The sequence below is a fragment of the Dermochelys coriacea genome, chromosome 7 (genome assembly GCF_009764565.3).
Source record: "Dermochelys coriacea isolate rDerCor1 chromosome 7, rDerCor1.pri.v4, whole genome shotgun sequence".
In the NCBI taxonomy this organism is placed as follows: domain Eukaryota; kingdom Metazoa; phylum Chordata; order Testudines; family Dermochelyidae; genus Dermochelys; species Dermochelys coriacea.
This window is the reverse complement of record NC_050074.1, coordinates 107762376-107781767: the sequence shown is the minus strand read 5'-3', so window position 1 is coordinate 107781767 and position 19392 is coordinate 107762376. Positions and strand designations below refer to the sequence as shown.

The 19392-nt window shown below is 38.0% G+C and overlaps 2 protein-coding genes across 7 annotated transcripts in view; both read left to right on the top strand.

The window, feature by feature from the left end:
* The window catches only part of TACC2 (transforming acidic coiled-coil containing protein 2), a 180784-nt gene extending 176538 nt beyond the window's left edge, over positions 1-4246 (top strand). For all 6 annotated transcript variants that reach the window (XM_043518272.1, XM_043518275.1, XM_043518274.1 and 3 more), the window contains 4 exons: positions 679-839; positions 1453-1559; positions 2428-2548; positions 3748-4246. In XM_043518272.1, the coding sequence (XP_043374207.1) occupies positions 679-839; positions 1453-1559; positions 2428-2548; positions 3748-3813 (455 nt within the window). In that variant the 3' untranslated portion in view covers positions 3814-4246. The remainder of the gene's footprint in view (positions 1-678; positions 840-1452; positions 1560-2427; positions 2549-3747) is intronic.
* A 7489-nt stretch (positions 4247-11735) lies between these two features.
* Positions 11736-19392, top strand: part of BTBD16 (BTB domain containing 16) — a 44976-nt gene continuing 37319 nt past the window's right edge. Inside the window, exons 1-7 of the mRNA XM_043519376.1 lie at positions 11736-12080; positions 12745-12811; positions 14974-15133; positions 17216-17336; positions 17448-17524; positions 17678-17821; positions 18411-18536. Of these exons, the coding sequence (XP_043375311.1) occupies positions 11965-12080; positions 12745-12811; positions 14974-15133; positions 17216-17336; positions 17448-17524; positions 17678-17821; positions 18411-18536 (811 nt within the window). The 5' untranslated portion in view covers positions 11736-11964. The remainder of the gene's footprint in view (positions 12081-12744; positions 12812-14973; positions 15134-17215; positions 17337-17447; positions 17525-17677; positions 17822-18410; positions 18537-19392) is intronic.

The following is a 19392-nucleotide window of genomic DNA, read 5'->3' as shown; positions in this document are numbered from 1 at the left end:
TTGTATAGAATCAGGCTCTTCCTTGACTTCATTCCTGGTTTTGAAGTTACAGAGATGAGAAGATCAAAAAAGATGCCATTTTACTTGACTCCTATGTTTATCATACAGATGAATTTAGAAAATATAAATCTGGTGCCAAGTTTCCTGACTTGCATTGTCCTACAATACACAGCAAAATCATATCTCAGTTCTACATAAACTGAAGGCCTATTTTCTCAAAAGTAATTAAATGAAGCCAGGAGTTTGTACTCGATTAATCACTATGCCAGGAGGCATTAAGATTGAGCATTACAAATAATGCATGTCACATATCAATATAGTGCAGAAATTGAACTTATTTATGGTTAGCTCCTCTTTGGTGCAAAAAGGGAGAATCCAACCTCTCTTTCTTTAATGTGAACAACCTCTCTTTCTTTAATGTGAACAACCGAGTTCAAAGTTATATAAATCATCAGTGTCAAGATATGATCACATTTGTTTCTCACATCAAAAATAAAATCTATAACTAGAGAAATTATACCGAGCATAGGATTATGCCTCTGTATAATGCCTTTTCTGGATCCAATACAAACACTTAACTATTAATACAAGCTACACAGCAGAGTATCATAAAAACTACAGGTGATAGTCATTCAGTGTTCTTAACATAACCCATTCCATACTCTTGCTTTTTTGCAGAGGATGAACAGAGAGAGAAATCTGTCTCCCATCATACTGTCCAGCAGCTAATCGTGGAGAAGGAACAAGCTTTGGCAGACCTGAACTCTGTGGAGAAATCACTGGCAGACCTCTTTAGGAGATATGAAAAAATGAAAGAGGTTCTGGAAGGATTTCGGAAAGTAAGTCAAAGTTTTAACTCTCCTCCTTCCAAAAAACTAAAGAAACTCTCTTATAGGTATATACAAATATTGCTTACCTTTAGCTACTGACATTGTTTTGAGTCATTTGTCCAAGTTACAAATTGACATTAGATTGTAATGGGGGGTGAGAGGAGGATGTATGTTTGTATGTGTTTATGCTTGATTTTGAGGGAATAGCTCCAGAAGTATTAGAGTATTATAGAAGAACGACTTCATATATGCTACACAGCAACTGCAATTGTGTTAATGGTGATTTGAATTATCTGTTTATTAAGAGATGGCTCATGCATAGCTAGCATTGTTGGAATTCCGCCTGTAAGTTCTTCTGATTGAGGACCATGTCTTCTTATAAATTTGTACAGGCTTAGGGCAGTGGGGCTCCCTAACCTGTAAAACAAATAATTTCACTCAAGTACAGCTTACGAAGTGCAGTATTGTAACTTTTGGGATCATAAAATATTGCCTCAGATGACTTGTGCATGTAGCAATATATTGCTACAGGAGTTTAAATCCTGTAATTTCACCAGCACAGACTGAAAACTGTCACCTTGTTTTCTGATATGCCATTGACACTTGAATCTGCTCATTTAAGAATGAAGAAGTGTTAAAGAAATGTGCACAGGAGTATTTATCACGAGTAAAGAAAGAGGAGCAGAGGTACCAAGCCCTCAAAGTTCATGCTGAAGAAAAACTGGACAGGTAATTGCTTGAGTGTTTACCTTTTCAGGTGTTTAGATTACAGGAACATCCTCAATAGACAGGCCTAATATTTTATGACTTGCAGCACTGTATGCCTATATTTTATGTTACAGAGTACATATTCATCTGTGATGGAGAGGGCCTGGACTAATAAATCACCAATAGTTATTCTTTTTTTTTTTCTGTGGGGAAGGGGGGCAAATCCCTGGTGACAAGTGAGCACTAATACCAACACTATATTAACTGATCACAGAGAACAAGGCAAAACCATTTGGTTAATGATAATGGTGCTCTATGAAATGGGACTACATGAAGGGCCTCCTCCTAAGACAAACCGCTTCAGAGGGTTTCTTTGCTAGTTCGGTAAGATCAAGTAAGTGTTTCTAGTGCCCACTTACATTTAAGTCTTATGATAATTATCTGAACTAAGACACACGAGATATTTCCAAAATGTTAACACCAAAATTGATCTATGTCGAAAATGAAGTGACATTTGGGTTCACTTCTCCAAGGCTCTCCCAGCTTCAGTCTAGTTCATGGAAACCGGAGGTGGTCATGGTCAGAAGTTTATAAAGTGCTTCAAGTGAAATCAGTTTTGTGGCACTAGAACAGTTAACTCAGGATTAAACTGTTGATAAAAAGAGTTTCACAGTCTCTATTCAAGGCAGATCCGGAGGCAGATTTCTGTAATGAGACAGAAATATCTTTTTATCTTAGTGAAAGGTGGCTGTAAAGTTTCAAGGGCACATTCAAATGCCCAGCAAATGCCCATTCACATTCATCCGCCACATCTATTTTAGCTGTCGTTAGCCTTAGTCCTCCCCTTTGCAAGAATTAACATTCACCAGAGAAACCTGTATTTCTATAGAGCCAATGCTGAAATTGCACAAGTCCGAGGCAAGGCTCAACAAGAACAAGCAGCATATCAGGCCAGTCTCCGTAAAGAGCAGCTGAAAGTGGATGCATTGGAAAGAACACTGGAACAAAAGGTAATTTAAGCATTTCTGTACTAAAACTCAGTTACAGTGATGCATTTTGCCAGCAACAGTTGCTCTAGGTCAGTGGTTCTCAAACTTTTGTACTGGTAATCCCTTTCACACAGCAAGCCTCTGAGTGCAACACCTCCTTATAAATTAAATATATATATATATATATTTTACATATTTTACACCATTATAAATACTGGAGGCAAAGCAGGGTTTGGGGTGGAGGCTGATAGCTCGCAACCCCCCACATAATAACCTCGCAACCCCTGAGGGGTCCCAACCCCCAGTTTGAGAACCCCTGCTCTAGCTAATGCAGTTAACCTGTCTGAACAAATTTAGAATCACAGAATGACCCCCTGATGATGATGATTCTGATGGTAATTTGAAGGCTAAATCAGAGGAAAACATTTTTGTGTCATACCTGCTTCATTATAAAATGCATTGTGTTATATGCTGGGTTACAAATTGTATATTTTCCTGTTAGACTTTGATTAAGCTATATCTGTTTCCTTTTCACTAAAAGGTTTTTTAGTGCACAGAAATTGTGGTTAATTCTGTAGAATGTTAATTTTTTTATTTCTTTGTCAATTACTTTGTTTTTAAATCATGTACTTGCACCAGCTTTTATCCTTTTTTTAAGTCACGCATATTTATTGGAATTTACAAGACTAGTAGTGTCACAGTTATTAGCTGTCTGTCAGTTAGGACCCCTACCTACTTTTCAGAGAAGAACTATGCTTTGGCAGTGTTGCCAGACCATATGGGAATGGGGAGGTAATAGAGGCCGAGGGCTGGTCTACACTACCATGGTATATCAATCTAAGTTACGCTACTTCAGTTACGTTAATAACATAACTGAAGTCGACGTAGTTACATCAACTTACCGCGGTGTCTACACTGCGCTGTGTCGATGGGAGACACTCTCCCGCGGACTTCCTTTATGCTTCTCAGGGAAGTGGTGTATACAAATCGACATGAGAGCACTCTCCCATCGATTTAGCGTGTCTTCACCAGACCTGCTAAATTGACACTGCTGCACTGGTGGCAGTACTATCCATTTCTATCTTTCTTTTCTTATTAGTGGTGAAAAGATTTTTTTCCTAAAACCAAATGCAAAAGATGCCTTATGTTTATATTTGTTTAAATGTTTATATTTTAAAAGATATTTTTGCACTATTAATTTGTTTTGTTTGGTTTTTTAGAATAAAGAGATAGAAGAATTAACAAAGATTTGTGATGAACTGATTGCCAAAATGGGGAAAAGCTAACTTTTAACCAAATTTCTGGACTTCAATATTGAGTGCAATATGACCATTGGCACACTGATGTCCATATATTGATGTGGACAGGTTGTATTTTCACTTTTTCGTATGCACTACTGTATTTTCTTTCTAAATAAAGTTGATTTAATTGTATGCAGTACTAAGATGACTATCAGAATTTCTTGCTATCGTTTGCATTTTCATAGTATATTTCATAGCAAGTTGATCTCAAAGTTCCTGTATCAGGGAGATGGTCAAGTTCTCTAGTAAATTTCAAGTTGCTGATCCTAGCCTTCCCTTCGTACATGAGTTCCCATGTTGGATATCTTTTGGATTTAATGTAAACATGTATTACTTGCATGGGGACTCTTGCCTTAAGGAGTGTAAACTTGATCTGCATTTGCTGATTTGTAAAATAAAATGAAAAATGAAAAAAAAATGCATGTCTCTTAAATAAAATTCTCTATTGTAAATAAATTTTTTCGTTGAAACTTGGAAATAAGCATGATTTTATTTACTTGGTGCTTTCTCTACAGGTAATGCCAGAAACGTGGTAAGGGGAAATGCCATTTCTGCTCAAGTAATACACATATGAGTAACTTAACTCACATGAGCAGTGTCATTGTATTTAATGGAACTGCTCACAAGAGTAAAGTTACTCAGGTACATAAGTATTTGCAGAGTTGGGCCCGTAGACATGTACACATGGCCTTAATCCTACAAGGTGCTGAGCGCACTGATCCTGACTCAGCAAAGCACCTTTGCAGGTGTGTAATGGGACTACTCATATGAGTAACATGTTGCAGGATCTATTTTTATGAGATGGCTTCTGTTAGGTATATTTAGGGTAAGTAGTGAATATATTTTCTTCCTGATATTACTTTAAGAATTTGCCATATGGAAATGGACAAGTACATCTGGTTAGAAGTATAACCAGAATAAGCTAGATAAGTAGCATTCTGCACACCTCTTCATCCTCTAAGTCATCCTCTATAATAGAGGATTAGGTATGTAAGACAAGCATTAGGACTTTAATGACAGACAAACTGCTTTCTTTGTCTAATGGTGCATCTCTTGGATATCCATGATGAAGACAATCTTCAGCCTGGTTCTTCTCAGCTTGCTTTTTGTAATCAAAAGTAAGTAATTTCAGTTAATTCTGTTTATAATCTCTGATATCAGACACAGGTAAAGAGTTCAGCATCTTTGTCATTAATCTTTGCCAGTCTTGATTTTCCATTGGTTTTGTGTGCTATAAAATTAGTTTGTTAGTGTGGATAACAGAGCCAAATTTTATCTAACATAATTATTGTAAAATACAATCTTTCTACGAATAGATTTTTAATACATGTTTCCCAGTGGGCAGCGAGAGCACCTTCTTGTGTTTGCAAGTTTTAATTCAGTTGTTTAAAATGCTCATCAAATTCATGCTTAACTTTAAAACTACCGCACAGTTTATACTGTGGATCAGCACTGGGAGGAATGAGTCATAATATTTCAAATGAATTAGATACTTTAGGAGAAAATTAGCCCTTAGTTAGTATCATTATTTACAAAAAGAAAAGGAGTACTTGTAGCACCTTAGAGACTAACAAATTTATTTGAGCATAAGCTCAAATCATGCATCCAATGAAGTGCGCTGTAGCTCACAAAAGCTTATGCTCAAATAAATTTTAGTCTCTAAGGTGCCACAAGTACTCCTTTTCTTTTTGCGAATACAGACTAACATGGCTGCTACTCTGAAACCTATCATTATTTAGTATCATAGTGACAGGTAGGTGTTTATAGATCTCAGGTGTGTATTCTATTCACAGTACTGTAAACTGAAGAAGACAGTGATGAAAAAATACATGTTACACTTCCAGTTTGTTTTAGTGGAATCTGTTTCCTAACTGTATAAAAAGGTGTGATGCCAGTTACAGTACATTAAATAATCTTAGATATCTCATGTGCAAAATACCAAAACCAAAGCAATGTATGCACTGTAACTGAATTAACCATTTTCAGTGTTTGCTGTAAAGTAATTTTTCTTAATGACAGGTGAAGCACTGCAATGTTATACTTGTGTAGGTTCTAGTGATGAAGAATGTAACAGACAAGGAACTCAGCAATGTCCAGGGCTCTCAGATGCATGTGCAGTCATAAGAGGACAAGCAAGTAAGTAGTTGCAAAATTGTAACCAAAAAGTATCAAATGTATTAATTTCTATCAAGAGATACCTGTGAGAATTAAATTACCAATTTAAGAAGAAGAGGCTAGTTGTGAGATGATGAGAAAATATAGGTAGTTAAACATGTTCTCTTTTTTTAAAAGTTCTGTTAATAAATCTTAACTCTTATCGTGTATGGATTAGCAGAAATGTGACAAATAGTAATATAGGTAGCCATTAAATTCTTATTATTAATGCTCTATAATAATGCATGTAGATGTGCATTATTGTAGATTAAATAAAATAACAAGTGTTGGAATTAATTAATTTATGCTTATAAACTCATACTAGTAAAAATGCCATAGCATCAGAATGATTGCTTCTTATGATGCTCATCTTTTCATTACGTTTGATCACTGGATATTTAGATTCATGTTAATAAGACCATGAAACAAGTAGGCAAACTTGAACATCTTGATATGTTTTGGATTAAATGTGGCTCTGTTGTAGGTGGTGTTATGAAGTCCTGTTCATTCAAATCATTCTGTGAACGGGCAAGAAGAGATGGATCCAAAGCACCTGGAGTGAGCGTTCACTGTTGTTATTCAAACAACTGTAATGCCAAAAGCCTGGGTTCAAGAAACACCATCTCCATAAGCCACTTATCGCTCCTTGTCTCTACAGTGTTGTGGCATCTGCTGTTTAACTTGAAGTGAAAAACAAAACGAAACCCCAGTAAACAACGCTACAAGGCTGCCTTTTTAGAAAAAATGACTAACCAGTCCTAAGAATGTTGCTCACATATAATACAACAATTAGTGGATGTTAGAGATATCTGAAAGGGAGTAGTTAAGTCTGGCATAAAAAGATGGAGGCTCAAAGGAAATGTACAGTGGCGGATATAGATTATACTGTGACTTAACAGTGTAGGCAACCTCCCTCTCCTGCCCCCTCTTTAGCCTAAGGAGCTTCTAGGGATAATATATAATGTTCCACTGGAACATACACATTATTACAGAACTTTTATACATTAATGTGATATTATATCTAGAAAAAAAAACAACCACCACCTTAGCTGCAAGTAGCAGCCTTGTAGCATGGTAAAGAAGGATTTACTTGTTTGAAATGCTTTTGAATTGTTGGCATAAGTACATTAGAAAACAAGCTGAAAATTTCAAAAAGAAGTAATTGAAAAATCTAATAAACTATAATGTATCTAACAATCCTTCAAAGAATGTTCATCATCATCATTAACATGAATCATTCAAAACAAAGTCAAGGAGAGGAGGAACAATGTATGAAAAGATTCTACATTATGGATAATTTCTGTTGAACAATGTGACAATCTGAGAACCTTGCTATGAAACAGCAAAACAACATTAATCTGCAAAATGGTTTTCAACTGGTGGGCTTCCTTCCAAAAGATCAGCTTACTCTGTTGCTAGATTTAAGGATAGTGGAGTTAATCCCAGTGTCCTAGCCAAATTACAACTTGAGTAATGACATTCTGCTTATCTAAATGGCCTCTGCGATTTTCAATTGGATATAGTATTCTTTGTTTCCTGTCCTAAATGTAGGTATTTTAATAATGTGTGGAGTGATCCTTGTATATAGAGCCTGATTCTCCTCTAATTGACTTCAGTGGGAACAGGAGCAAGACTATAATAATTCGTGTATTTGCTTGTACAGTAAAGCATAAAGCACTTTGGGTCATTCAAGATGAAAGGCACTATATAAACAGCAGGCATTAGTAGTAGTTCAACTATTGTGTGCTCCATAGCAACCTAAATATCTTAATTTATGCTTAATATTCATAGCTTTTTAAGGCCAGAAGGGACCATTGTAATCTTCTGGTCTGACCATCTGCATAACACATGTAATAGGACTTTGCTGAGTTAATTTCTGCTTCAAGTCCAATTGCTATAGAAAAATGAGGGTATATTTTTAATATAGATTTAGAGATCTAACTTTACAAAATCATTGAAAAAAAATGGTCTTTGTGTTTATGGAACTCACTAGACAAATGCAACTGTACTCGCATTACAATTACAAATTCACTAGATTTCCAGTTTTGGTTCTTCAGTAATTTGTTGAAAATCCTTGCAAGACAATAACTTATTCTTACGAGTCTGCAGGCATCTACAAAACTCCCTTGGTTTTATTTAGGATGACTGTAAAATCCATTTGATTTAATTGCTGCTTTACATAAAATTACTGACACTGCTATTTCTTCAGGATATAGTGTAACTCTGATCTGCTTTGAAAGTATTGCTGATCATGCTGACCAATATTATCTAATTGTTTCCTTGTACTCTCCCATTTGTTTGTATTCCATCTGTTGTTTTTTGTCTTATACTTAGATTGTAAGCTCTTTGGGGCAGAGACAGTGTTCTATGTTTTTACAGCTCCTCGCACAATGGAGGTCTGGTCTATGACTACGGCTCCTGGGAGCTACCTTAATAGAAATATTGAATAATAATAAGATTGGAGCAACACAAAGGAACTCAGCTGAGAGTATTTACTAAGACTATTCACACAAATCTAATCTAATATGTATAAAAGGGTATTTAGCAAATCAGCAGGGTTTTTTCATTTTATTGTTAGCTTGAATTACTTTGATCCAGCTCCTTGAAACTGTTATATTCTGCTAAATATTTATTGTCTTTATTACAGACAGTTCTGTAATAGTGAAGCTATAGTCAGAAGTAATGTCTTTCTACATTACATACTTCTACTTTAATGAGAGAATAAAATGTGTGCAGTGTCTAATAATATTTCTTAATTAACAAAACTGCATCTTTAAACTGGGATTGCCAATCACTTCCTCTGCTAAGATGTCTTGAGAAAATCCCTACTGATTACATTGCTTAACAGGATATATTCTTTGAATATGGTAAAGAAAAGAAAAAAAAGTATGTAGTGCTTAGTTGTAAAAATTGCACAAAAGGGGAGATTGTTAATTCTTCGGATACATGCTGCCTTTCACCCAACAGCTGAAGCTAGCATTTGGGGAAGGCCCTTTAGCCAAGTTGGATCTACCTGATAGTTCCGTCAGTGGCTACTATTCAGCATTAAAGGACCATATTTTCCTTTATATACATGTAACATTTAATATTTTGTAATACTGGAAATTAAATATATATGTTAAACCTGTGTATCTATATAAATAAATGATGTCTGTGGAGTGAGCATTTAAGAGATGTCTTAAAAAGATTTTAGATATAGACATTGACTGAGTTGGTGGTGGGGAGAAGAGTCCCAAAATCCATATAAAATTGATCTCCATTCAGAATACAGTGAGACCAGACACTAAAAATCAATATTTGCCATCCAGAGAAAATGGGCAGGGAAGTATTCTAAAACTTCTGTGTGGAGGGCTGGTCTTATGGAAAGTAAAACATAAGGGACTTCATCCAGTTTTTTCCTCATCTAGGATCAAGTTTGTTTACCCGTTTCTGACTGTTAGCGATGCTAATTCTTCCTCCCAAAATGTTGAAAGGCCATGGGGATGAATGGGATGGAGGCTGATTATGGGAATTGATTCTTGCTTTCTGGAAAGTGAGAGTCCAAAGATGGGATCCGTTGGAACAATAATTTGATTTGTTTTAACTCCTAGCTTCTGACCTTCATTACCTTAGAGATCTATGGCTACTCCTTGGGAGGTGGGAGTGGCTAGGTCGGTTCTTGTGGACTCACTCATTTATCTCTACCTGTTATGGTAGTAGACCAAAATGGAACATCTACACTGTGAAAAAAGACCCATGGCAATGAATTTCAGAGCTCAGGTAATCAGACTTCATCTTGTGGGGCTCATACTATGGGGCTAAAAATCGCAGTGTAGACATTCAGCGTTGGGCTGGAGCCTGGGCTCTGAGATCCACCCCCCGTCACCAGGTTTCAGATCATGGGCTCCAGCTAGAGCCCAAATATCTACACTACTATTTTTAGCTCTGTAGTGAGAGCCAAGTCAGTTGACCCAGACTCTAAGACTCGATGCTGCGGGTCTTTTTTTTTTTGCAGTGTAGACATACCCCAAATCTCCTTTGTTCATCTCCTTTGGTCACTAGAAGCAGAGACTGGGCTTCCTCATTCTCCCAGTCTCTTCAGAGATGGTGAGACTGTTGTGACTAAATGGACCATCTGGAGAGGAGTAGGTGGGCAGGCGATGTCCACCTCCCAATGAAAAGAATCCATACTCTGGAATGGTATTTCTGGGACACGGATTCCCAGAATGTAACCATCTGTAAGAATGGCAAACCCCAATCAAACCCTTGCTTAATGGACAAACTCTACAGCTTTCACTCCCTTTCTCTGTAAATTAGTTTTCCTTTGATTACAGTCATTTTCTAAAGAGTTTCAGGCACTCAGACTGGCTCAATACTGAAATCTTTTGATTCAAGGCTGCAGTGGAATATTTCAGTCCACATAAAAATTTGAAAAAAGAAAATCAAGAAATACCTATTACTATTAAGTCTTTCTAAAATGTATGTGATTTTAAAAACTTAAAATTTTGGTCTAATTTGTGAGACAAACACACTTTTAAGAATTTATACATCTATATTGACTTTGCTTCATCCTTAGATTTTCCTGCAACTACAAGTAAGCTTCAGGATTGGTCTCTAGTTCTTGATGTGGAATAAGAAACTCTGGAGGCTTCTGACTTTTAATATCTATATTAAAGGGGAGTACTTAAAAATAGACAGTGGATTTTAATGATGGTGCATATCTAAATTGCCATCCAGGGATTTGGGAACTGAACGTATAGTGCAGTTCAATTTCTTTTACGTGAACGTTTTCCACATGAAGATTCAATTTCAAACCATTGTTTGGTAGCGAATGAAATAAAAATTTGTATGCAGCACGTGTGTGTGTGTGTGGTGGATCAATCAGTATATTTGTTCAAATATTCTGCTGTAAGGCTGTTTCAGTGTGAGTGTAACCCATGCTGCCTCTTTGTCTCTTCTAATGGCCAGACTGCATAGAGGCTTTGACTGCGCTACTGGCTTTAAGCTAAGAACTCAGTCTTTTTGTTCAGGCAGTAGAGATTTATACTTTTTGATCCATAGGGTTTTGGGTTCAGGCCCTACAGTTGACATGCCATCCAGAGACTTCACATTATACAGACATGCAGCCTCCCAGTTGTGATCCATAATACTAGTATCTGGGCCATTTTGTAAAAATGTACTTCAGCTATCAAGGGAGGATTAGTCTCTAGCACAGCTGGGCTACCCTTGTTCTTATTTCTGTCCACACTATTCATAGTAACTATGCTAGAGCTAAGTTAGCTGTAATAGCATTTACACGTGGATGTAGCTAGCACAGTTCTTCTGATGCAATGCATAGGTACAGGTAACTATTGGCCACTTAGTCTGACATCAGTCCCAGACAAAATAGTGGAAAAGCTGAGGAATGATTCAATAAAGAATTAAAGGGTAGGAATATAATTAATGCTACTCAACAGAGTTTTATGGAAAACAGTCTTATCAAACCTGATTGCATTCTTTGAGATTACAAGTTTGATTGATAAAAGATAACTGCAGAGATGTGATATACATCGACTTCTGTAAGGCTTTTTGATATTAAAAGTTAGGTCTATATCATACAAAAACCACACATTAAATGAATTAAGAACTGGATAAATGACATCTCAAATACTAGTTGTCAATGCGGAATTATCAAATGGGGGTGTTTCTATTGCAATGTAGCTGCAGGATGCTTTATACATCATTTCTTCAAGGATTTCATGATGTCATAATAGGAAGAACTTGTCATAGTAACAAACTGTCTGCATCTGATGACCACCAGAACGGTCCCTTGTGTTCCAATCCAGACTGTGTCTTGTGTCTTCCACGGAAACATGATTCAGTCGCATGTCTAGAAGAACTCCAAGGCAGTGGATGACAGGGGAAGGGGGCTGTGATCCTTTTGCCGCTAGTCCCCAACCCTCCCCAGCTGTGTTTAAGACAAGCAATACATAAGACAGTTTACCATTATTAACAGCATTCATCATGGCGAATTTAAAGACTACTGCTGGTTTAGTCTCCAGTCAGAAATCACAAGAGTTAGCACAGCTGACTACTTTTGTTCCCAAGATTCCTTCATTAGATACTAAACCAGCAGATTGGTAAGTACGAGTTAATGTTTTCAGATATATTTGAAAGGAGCAGTGAGATTTCCTACTGAATGATGATTCCTTGTCTAATAAGAGACAACTTCCCATCTCACAGAATTGACTTTTGTTTTCAAATGATTCCTGCAATACTATGCAACTGATCCATGCATGCTGCAGGAAAACTTCCTTCTGACGTCTCACATACTTGCATTTTCCTCCTCTTATCCATGGGGCTCCTAGGGCTTTGCAGCCATTACTGAATTTAGCCTAAAAAAAAACCCACTGAGAGGAAAATATCCCCATTGTATAGCTGTGGAAACCAAGGCACAAAGTTAAGGCCGAATTTTCAAATGTGCTCACTAATTCATTGTGCCTCAATTTGAGACCTCTACGATCTCACTTTCAAAGGTGCTGAGCATCCCAGGGCCCATAGATTTTAAATATGAAATATCAAATTCTGTCTTCAGAACTGGCAATGCATTTCCCATTAACTTCCCTGGGAATTGTGCACCCAAATCAAAGGGTAGAATTTGATCCTTCTCTAGTAGAGAGACTGTGAGGAACTTTATGAATTTTTAAAATGTAGTTTTGGCCTCATGCTTTACTGACATGAACAGAATCTTTGCAGAGGTTTTTTTTTTTTTTTAAATTTTAACCGTGTTCCTTTACCTCTCAGCTATTTGCTCTCAGTCCCTTTTGCAGCCCTGGGAGGACTTTCCCCAAGTGAAAAGAAAATACCGAAGGTAGATATAATATCTTCAGATTGATGCCTATGTCTTGTTAGAGTTAAGACTTCTAAATAGCATAAGAATCTCTAAACTGTCACTCCCAAACATATGACAGTTATTGATTTTAGTAGCTATAAGCTATATATATATATATATGATCTATTCTCTCATTGATAGCATATATGTGAGGATAACTACCAATAATGCTAATAGGAGTTACACATATGTATTTACTGTTGTATAGGCAGGCTCCTGAAAACAACTAGTAGACACCCTAGAACTGTAGTAATTGTAATTCAGTTCTTAAAGGCGAATCCATTGTGATACAGGATAATTGGGTGGCAGAGATTGCAAATTTCACTCCAGCTTTTTGGGGTTGTGAAGTTAATGATGAGATTCAAAGTGCCATTGATCTGCAAATGCAGAAATGATGCAGGGGTGGGTTTCAAAGCCGAAAGCCACCATTTTATTATGCTTAAACTTTAATAGGGAGATCTAAACTACCGTATGGTCTCGTAAATGGCCTCTTACTAAATATATATTCAACCCAACCCCTACAATTCAGCCCACCTTTGGATCCTTTCTGTGAGGAGGGTTGACAGCACCTCAGTCAATGAAAATTTAAGGGCTCTCTTTCTTTCTCCAGGCTAACAGAGTCCAACAGTCCTCTCCAGGGTCTCTCATCCATGCTTGTCTCTGGGAACACCCTTGAGCATCTCACCTGCACGGTGACTGGGATGCCAGCAATTAGCTTGGTGTATTCCTCCACCCAATGCCTGGTATCTGCCTTCCATCAATCCAATCTCTAAATTCTCCTAACCACAAATTGGCCCCCATGTTTGATAAATGAGTCCAGTTTCCCTGTAGTGCTCAAGACCATTGTACCTGATTTTCCTGCATGCAATGATTGTATCACCTGTGTCCAGTAAGACTGTAGCGATGTCCTGGTTCACACTTCTCCAGCCGTGATCCACATAAGGAGACTTGACAGCTTCCTGTCCTAGCTGCCTTGCAAGCATTTCAAACCAAACCTCCCTTATGTCTGACACCACTGGCCCGCATCCAACCAGCATTCCTGCTAAATCCTGACTCTCAAATTCACCTCAGTGCAAGCCTCAAGAAAGATCGTTCTTCCATAAAGCAATAATCAGTACAGTAGATGAATGTAAGTATCGCCCACAACATGTTCCTCTTCCCATACTATCAAAGAAGGACAGCTTTGTCCCTAAAGCCCCGCTGCAACCTGCCTGTCACTCCACTGCCTGCTTGTAGGCCCAATGCACCATCAAGTGCCCACAAATCCATCCTTCCATGCAGTGATGTACAAAATAATTTACAAGCCTACCAAATTATTTCATTTTGATCGCTCATAGTTAAATAAGTACACCTCTAAATAGCATAAAGCAAACACTGAAAAAGGCACAGCCATCTTAGAGAAAATCTTGGAATAATTTTCATATAAGCATATACGTGTTTGTACTAAGGGCAAAATTTTCTTTTCAGACCCAATCAACACTTCTCACCAATATTTTGCTCTTTCTACCATACATGTATAAAATTCCCATTGACTTCACAGAAAGCAGGATAAGAGAATGGTGCAAGTAAATAAGTGTGGCAATAACTGGAGCAATGCAAAATGTCTGTTATGACCTTGAAAGGCCTCTAGTTGCAGGTTTTGTTATAATCTCAGAATTCAGCCTAAGCATATCAGAAGATTCACATATATTACCAGTGACCCAGGGCCAGTTTATTGTTTCACACAGTAACTAAATTAAATGTGCATTTTTTCATGTTTTTGTTATGAAGCCAAGTGAATGTCAATGCCTGTAGTGGAATTTTGATTGGGATAAGTACTGAGTTTAGAAGTCAGAGAAAGACTCTAAGTAAGTTGGGTTTGCATAACTTTTTCAGATGGGTATTGGCTTAGTAAAACCAAGACTAGTGTGGTATATGTGGATCCTATCTGATCAGATCTCCCAAACCTCTAGGTCAGGGAAGGAAGCTACTACATAATTCTGGTTTTCACTCATCTCCATTCTGAGAAGTGATGACTGGTGTGCACATTGTAGATTTGACTTGATAGAGTGTTTGCTTCTGTGCTCCAAGAACACTCTTGGTGCAGAAACCCAGACCTTGAGAACACATATTACAAAGATTTATCATTATGTTTGTTTAAGGCTCCATTGCCCTTGAGACAACGTTACTTCCGCATACAAGCTGGTTTCACCAATCGCTGGCAGTTCCCTTACAGCCTAAGCTGTGATCTCTTAGGAACTGCACAAGCCAATAAGGCTTTCAGAGTCTGCCTCAACGAGACCCTGAAGAGGATGATGACAGGTAGGGAGACAGAGAAAGCATGATTTGCTATTTCTCATGCATTTTAAATAGAAATGCGCCCACAAGAAAATCTCCACTCCAAACACTCCTGAACTTTGGGTAAGTTTGAATTTGAACTTAGAGTCCCCCATCCTCCCAACTAAAACCCACGGCAACTGGATGCCACTTGCTACTTGGGGAAAATCCATCTGACCAACCACCACCTTCAGATCTAGTCTATTATTCCAGGGATGAATAGATGGCTGTTGTTTCCCCTCTTAGATGTTTGGAACCAGCCAATAGATCCCTTCTCCTTCTTTTGAATGTTCAGAATTGGCCTGTAAACCTACTGCTAGAGCTGAGCAATAGACATGATGTCTTTGACATACCTGCTGATGCACACTTCCCTCCCCAACCTCTCTGTAGGGCTGTTCTTCTGGAGGCAGATGGCTTGCTTACCCTCTCATTCTGCAGCAATGCAGTGTTGCCGGCTCTTGCAATGTTATTGTGAGTTTTGCATATTTGCTGTGTGACTTAAAGCTCCAATTTCTGGAGACGACCGAGTACACGAGAGTCTCAGCTTTCATTAAAAAAATATAAGTTTCTAATTCTTGTGATTGCAAGGAAGAGTTTGAAAATGTGACCTATTGTATTGTAAAAACTCAAAAACCAGAAATCAAAGAAAAAAACCCCAAATTTATTATTTTTTTAAAAAATCTTTATTTAAAAAAAAAAAGGCCAGTTTCATTCTTTTTGGAACAGACTTGATTTTGAATATTTGGCATTGGCAATGAGACACAGAAATGCTGCTGATGATCCATTTAAAGATTAAAATATTTCGGAGCAAAGACCAGAGATGGTGGACAGCTCTAACAACAGCCTTCTGGAGCATTCACAGACTCGACAGCAGCAAAAGAGCCCAGCAAAGCATTTCTGGTTTTGCTGCTGCAGAATAAGTGAGTGGATCCCCAGTCAAGAGGGAGCTTTGGGTGGCGCACTGGCTGAGCACCTCAGAACCTCAAAAGAGGTTCCAGTTCTGGGGAAAAGGTTTTTTTTGTGAGGACGGAGTTCTGTGTTGGCATCTGAACCACTGTAACAACCCTAGTCACAGCTGTCTTTCATCACATTGCCACGTGTTTGAACAAATCTTTTAAGGGTCCCTTCCTAAAAGATTATGAGTGCATGTAGGTGAAGCCATTATTAACCCAATAAAAGGCCCAATCCCTGGCAAAACTAAAACTACAGGTACATTTCGCATCAGAGACATGGGTTTTCAGTTATAAGGATTTAGTTATCTAGAAATACAGTGGTAAATAATACTTTGCATTGTACAATGCTTTACATAGCAATGAACGTAGCTACACAATACACCTTTGAGGTTGGGCAAGAATGGTGGCAAAGCTGCAGCTGCCTAAAAGCTCACAGTTGTTACTCTCCTTCACAATATCACTAGTTGGAACTACAACTGTGCCCTATGGCCAGTTAATTAGACCATTATTCCCATTTCATTATGGGGAAACTGAGGCAAGGATAGATTTTTTTTTTTTACACTCCAGTTTGGCAAAGCTCTTTTAGGCAATGCAAAGTCCTACTTAACAATGCACTTATGCATGTCCTTCACTTTAGACACATTTTTAAATCCCATTGAAGTCAATGGGCTTTAATTCTGGTCTTAAAATTAAGATGGGGTTTAAATGCTTTGCTGAATCAAGGCCTAAGTGATTTGCCTAAGAGCAGGCAAGGATGTGTATACAGAGCCAGGAATTGAACTGAACTCCCCATACTCGTGCCTTAGCCATCCTCACCCCAAGAATATTATTTGTGTTACTATAGCACATAGGAGCCCTAATCATGCTATATTTGAATTCTGATAAGATAGTAAAGTATTATTTTCCTCTGTGAATGATGTGAAAATTGTAAAGAGCCTGTAATTGTGAATCAAGAACTCAACCCTTTGAGTGCTTAAGTGACAACATGATCAATCCAACTACTTTTCCTGAGTGGGAAAAAAGTCTTGTTTGCTAAACTGACATTGCCTGGGATTTTCCTAACCAACACACATTGAGTCAATAATAAGGAAATGTGCTTTCCTTAATTCTTCAGCTGACACACCTGTGTCCCTGTCTGATGAACCAAAGATTCAGACATCAGATCTGGAACTTGAAACACAAGACCATTGCCCATGTTTATCACCACAATGTCAGAAAGGTGATGAGCTGGAGAGGTAACAAATGTTTCTTACATCTTTTTATTCTAGCCTTAAAAAAAAAACCAAGAGGAGAAATATGTATAAATATGTTTAATGTTGGTTTTGCCTCAACTTTTCTTCTTTGAGGGTACACTCCAATCAAGCCTGCACAAAAGAAGTCATCTTTTCCCACACCCAGAAGATGACAGAAGATATGGAACCGGGTGAGGTCATCTCAGATAAATACTGTCACAGAAATAATGATCTGAATAAAAAATGCTCCATGGAGTTACTCCACATTCTCACTGGTGTAACCAGGATCAGAATCTGAATTTTAACACAAGTGTTATAATTACCCAACTATTCTGTCTCTTTAGATGTGGCCTTGGAGTGCCTGGGCTTCTTATGGGAGCTTCATCGTATCTATCTATTTAAATCCAAAACGTTGTCACAGCTTTTAATTTCTGCAGTAGAGCCAATGAACATAAATGATTTGGAAAGCCAGCACAAAAGCAAAAAAGGTATTCTTAGTAGTGCCTAATGAAAAAATTCAGAAGTCTTGTGGTGTGGTCTTGGAGAGGAGATTAATAAGAAACCAAGTTGGTTTTAATCTCCTGTAATTAAGGTTTGGTTCTCTCAAGGACAATGCCCAGTTATCAGTCAATACAGTTTGTCACATGGATCTATCCTGACTTCTGAGTGCTCCTGAAGGGGTTGGAGAGAAATGAATGGACATAGACTCATGATAGCTTTTCCTAGTCTGTTCTGCATGCATAAAAACATGGAACCTAACCCATAGTCCACTGAAGTTAATGGAAATTGTACAGCTTATGGCCAATATCTCCTTAACCTGATTTTGGAAGCACCACTGCCAGGAGGATAGCTCAGTTTCCATGGTCTGTTGGCTTCTCTGTTGAGATTGCCAAAGATGGGGGCCAATTCTGATGGAGGGGAAATATCTCATTCTTTGTGTATTACACCTAAGCAGGAATTATTTATTGGTTGCCAAAGTGAGTTGTGTAGCAAAGTATTCTGGAATGTTTACTGTGAATACAATACCACAAGTCGCATATGAAATCTTCATGTATATCCAAACTTGTTTCTTGGTAGAAGACAAACACAATAAACAGTCCAACCCGGCTGCTCAGAAAACTAAAGCACTCTGCAAAGAGAAGTCAAAAATGAAAAAGATCATCATTTCATTGGATGTTCAGGACCCAGAAGTCACTAGAATTGGTAATGTAGAGATGGCAAATTGTCTTTTAGATAGTGAGTATCACCACTAATGCAAACTGGATATTTCACTGCACCCGCGACATTCCTACATCAAATTAAGTCTTTGTGCTCTATGGGGGACAAAAATAAAACCAGATTTCTTATTTTGGACACTTCTGAAATGTCAATATAAAGAAGCATTTGTTATTTTGTTAGAATGTTTGGTTTTAGGGAGATTTCTGATACTGACATTTGGCCCATTGATCAGGACACACATGAGAATGGAACGCAGACACAGGGATAGAATTTAAAGGGGCAGACCCCAACTTTATCAATTTTAACTTTAATGGGGTAGCAGGGAACAGGGATTGGCTAACCTCTCCTCCTCCTTTTAGGACCCCAGGGCTTGTCTATCTCCTGCCAATCAGATCAGACATGCTCCCTGTTGAGCCATGGAGTGGGGGTGGCATTTTATATGCTAGCAGTCAAACTCACCCCTGTGCAGAGGGCCAGCATAAAGACAATTCACCACTTAAATCCCATTTAAGCAGGAGCAGCACATAGGTTTGCACAAGCCCAATGTCTAGGAGTTAATTTTATTGTAGAGCAGCCTATGCTTATTTTATAGCCTAAATCTCACTTATTTGCAGTCATGTTGGGAAAGCATGCAAACCATCTCTCTCAGGAAGGGGAGCTGGGTTATGACATTTATTTGCTGAAAAATTCAAAGGACTTTTTTCAGTATCTTCCTCTAAAGGTCTCGACACTGGTGTTTCTGGGACTTTTCACCATTCAGGGGCACTGCCAGATTCTTGGGTTGTGGTCGTAAGCCCAGGGTTAGTCTCTGAGCATTAACTGAACTGAGCATGAAGCTAAC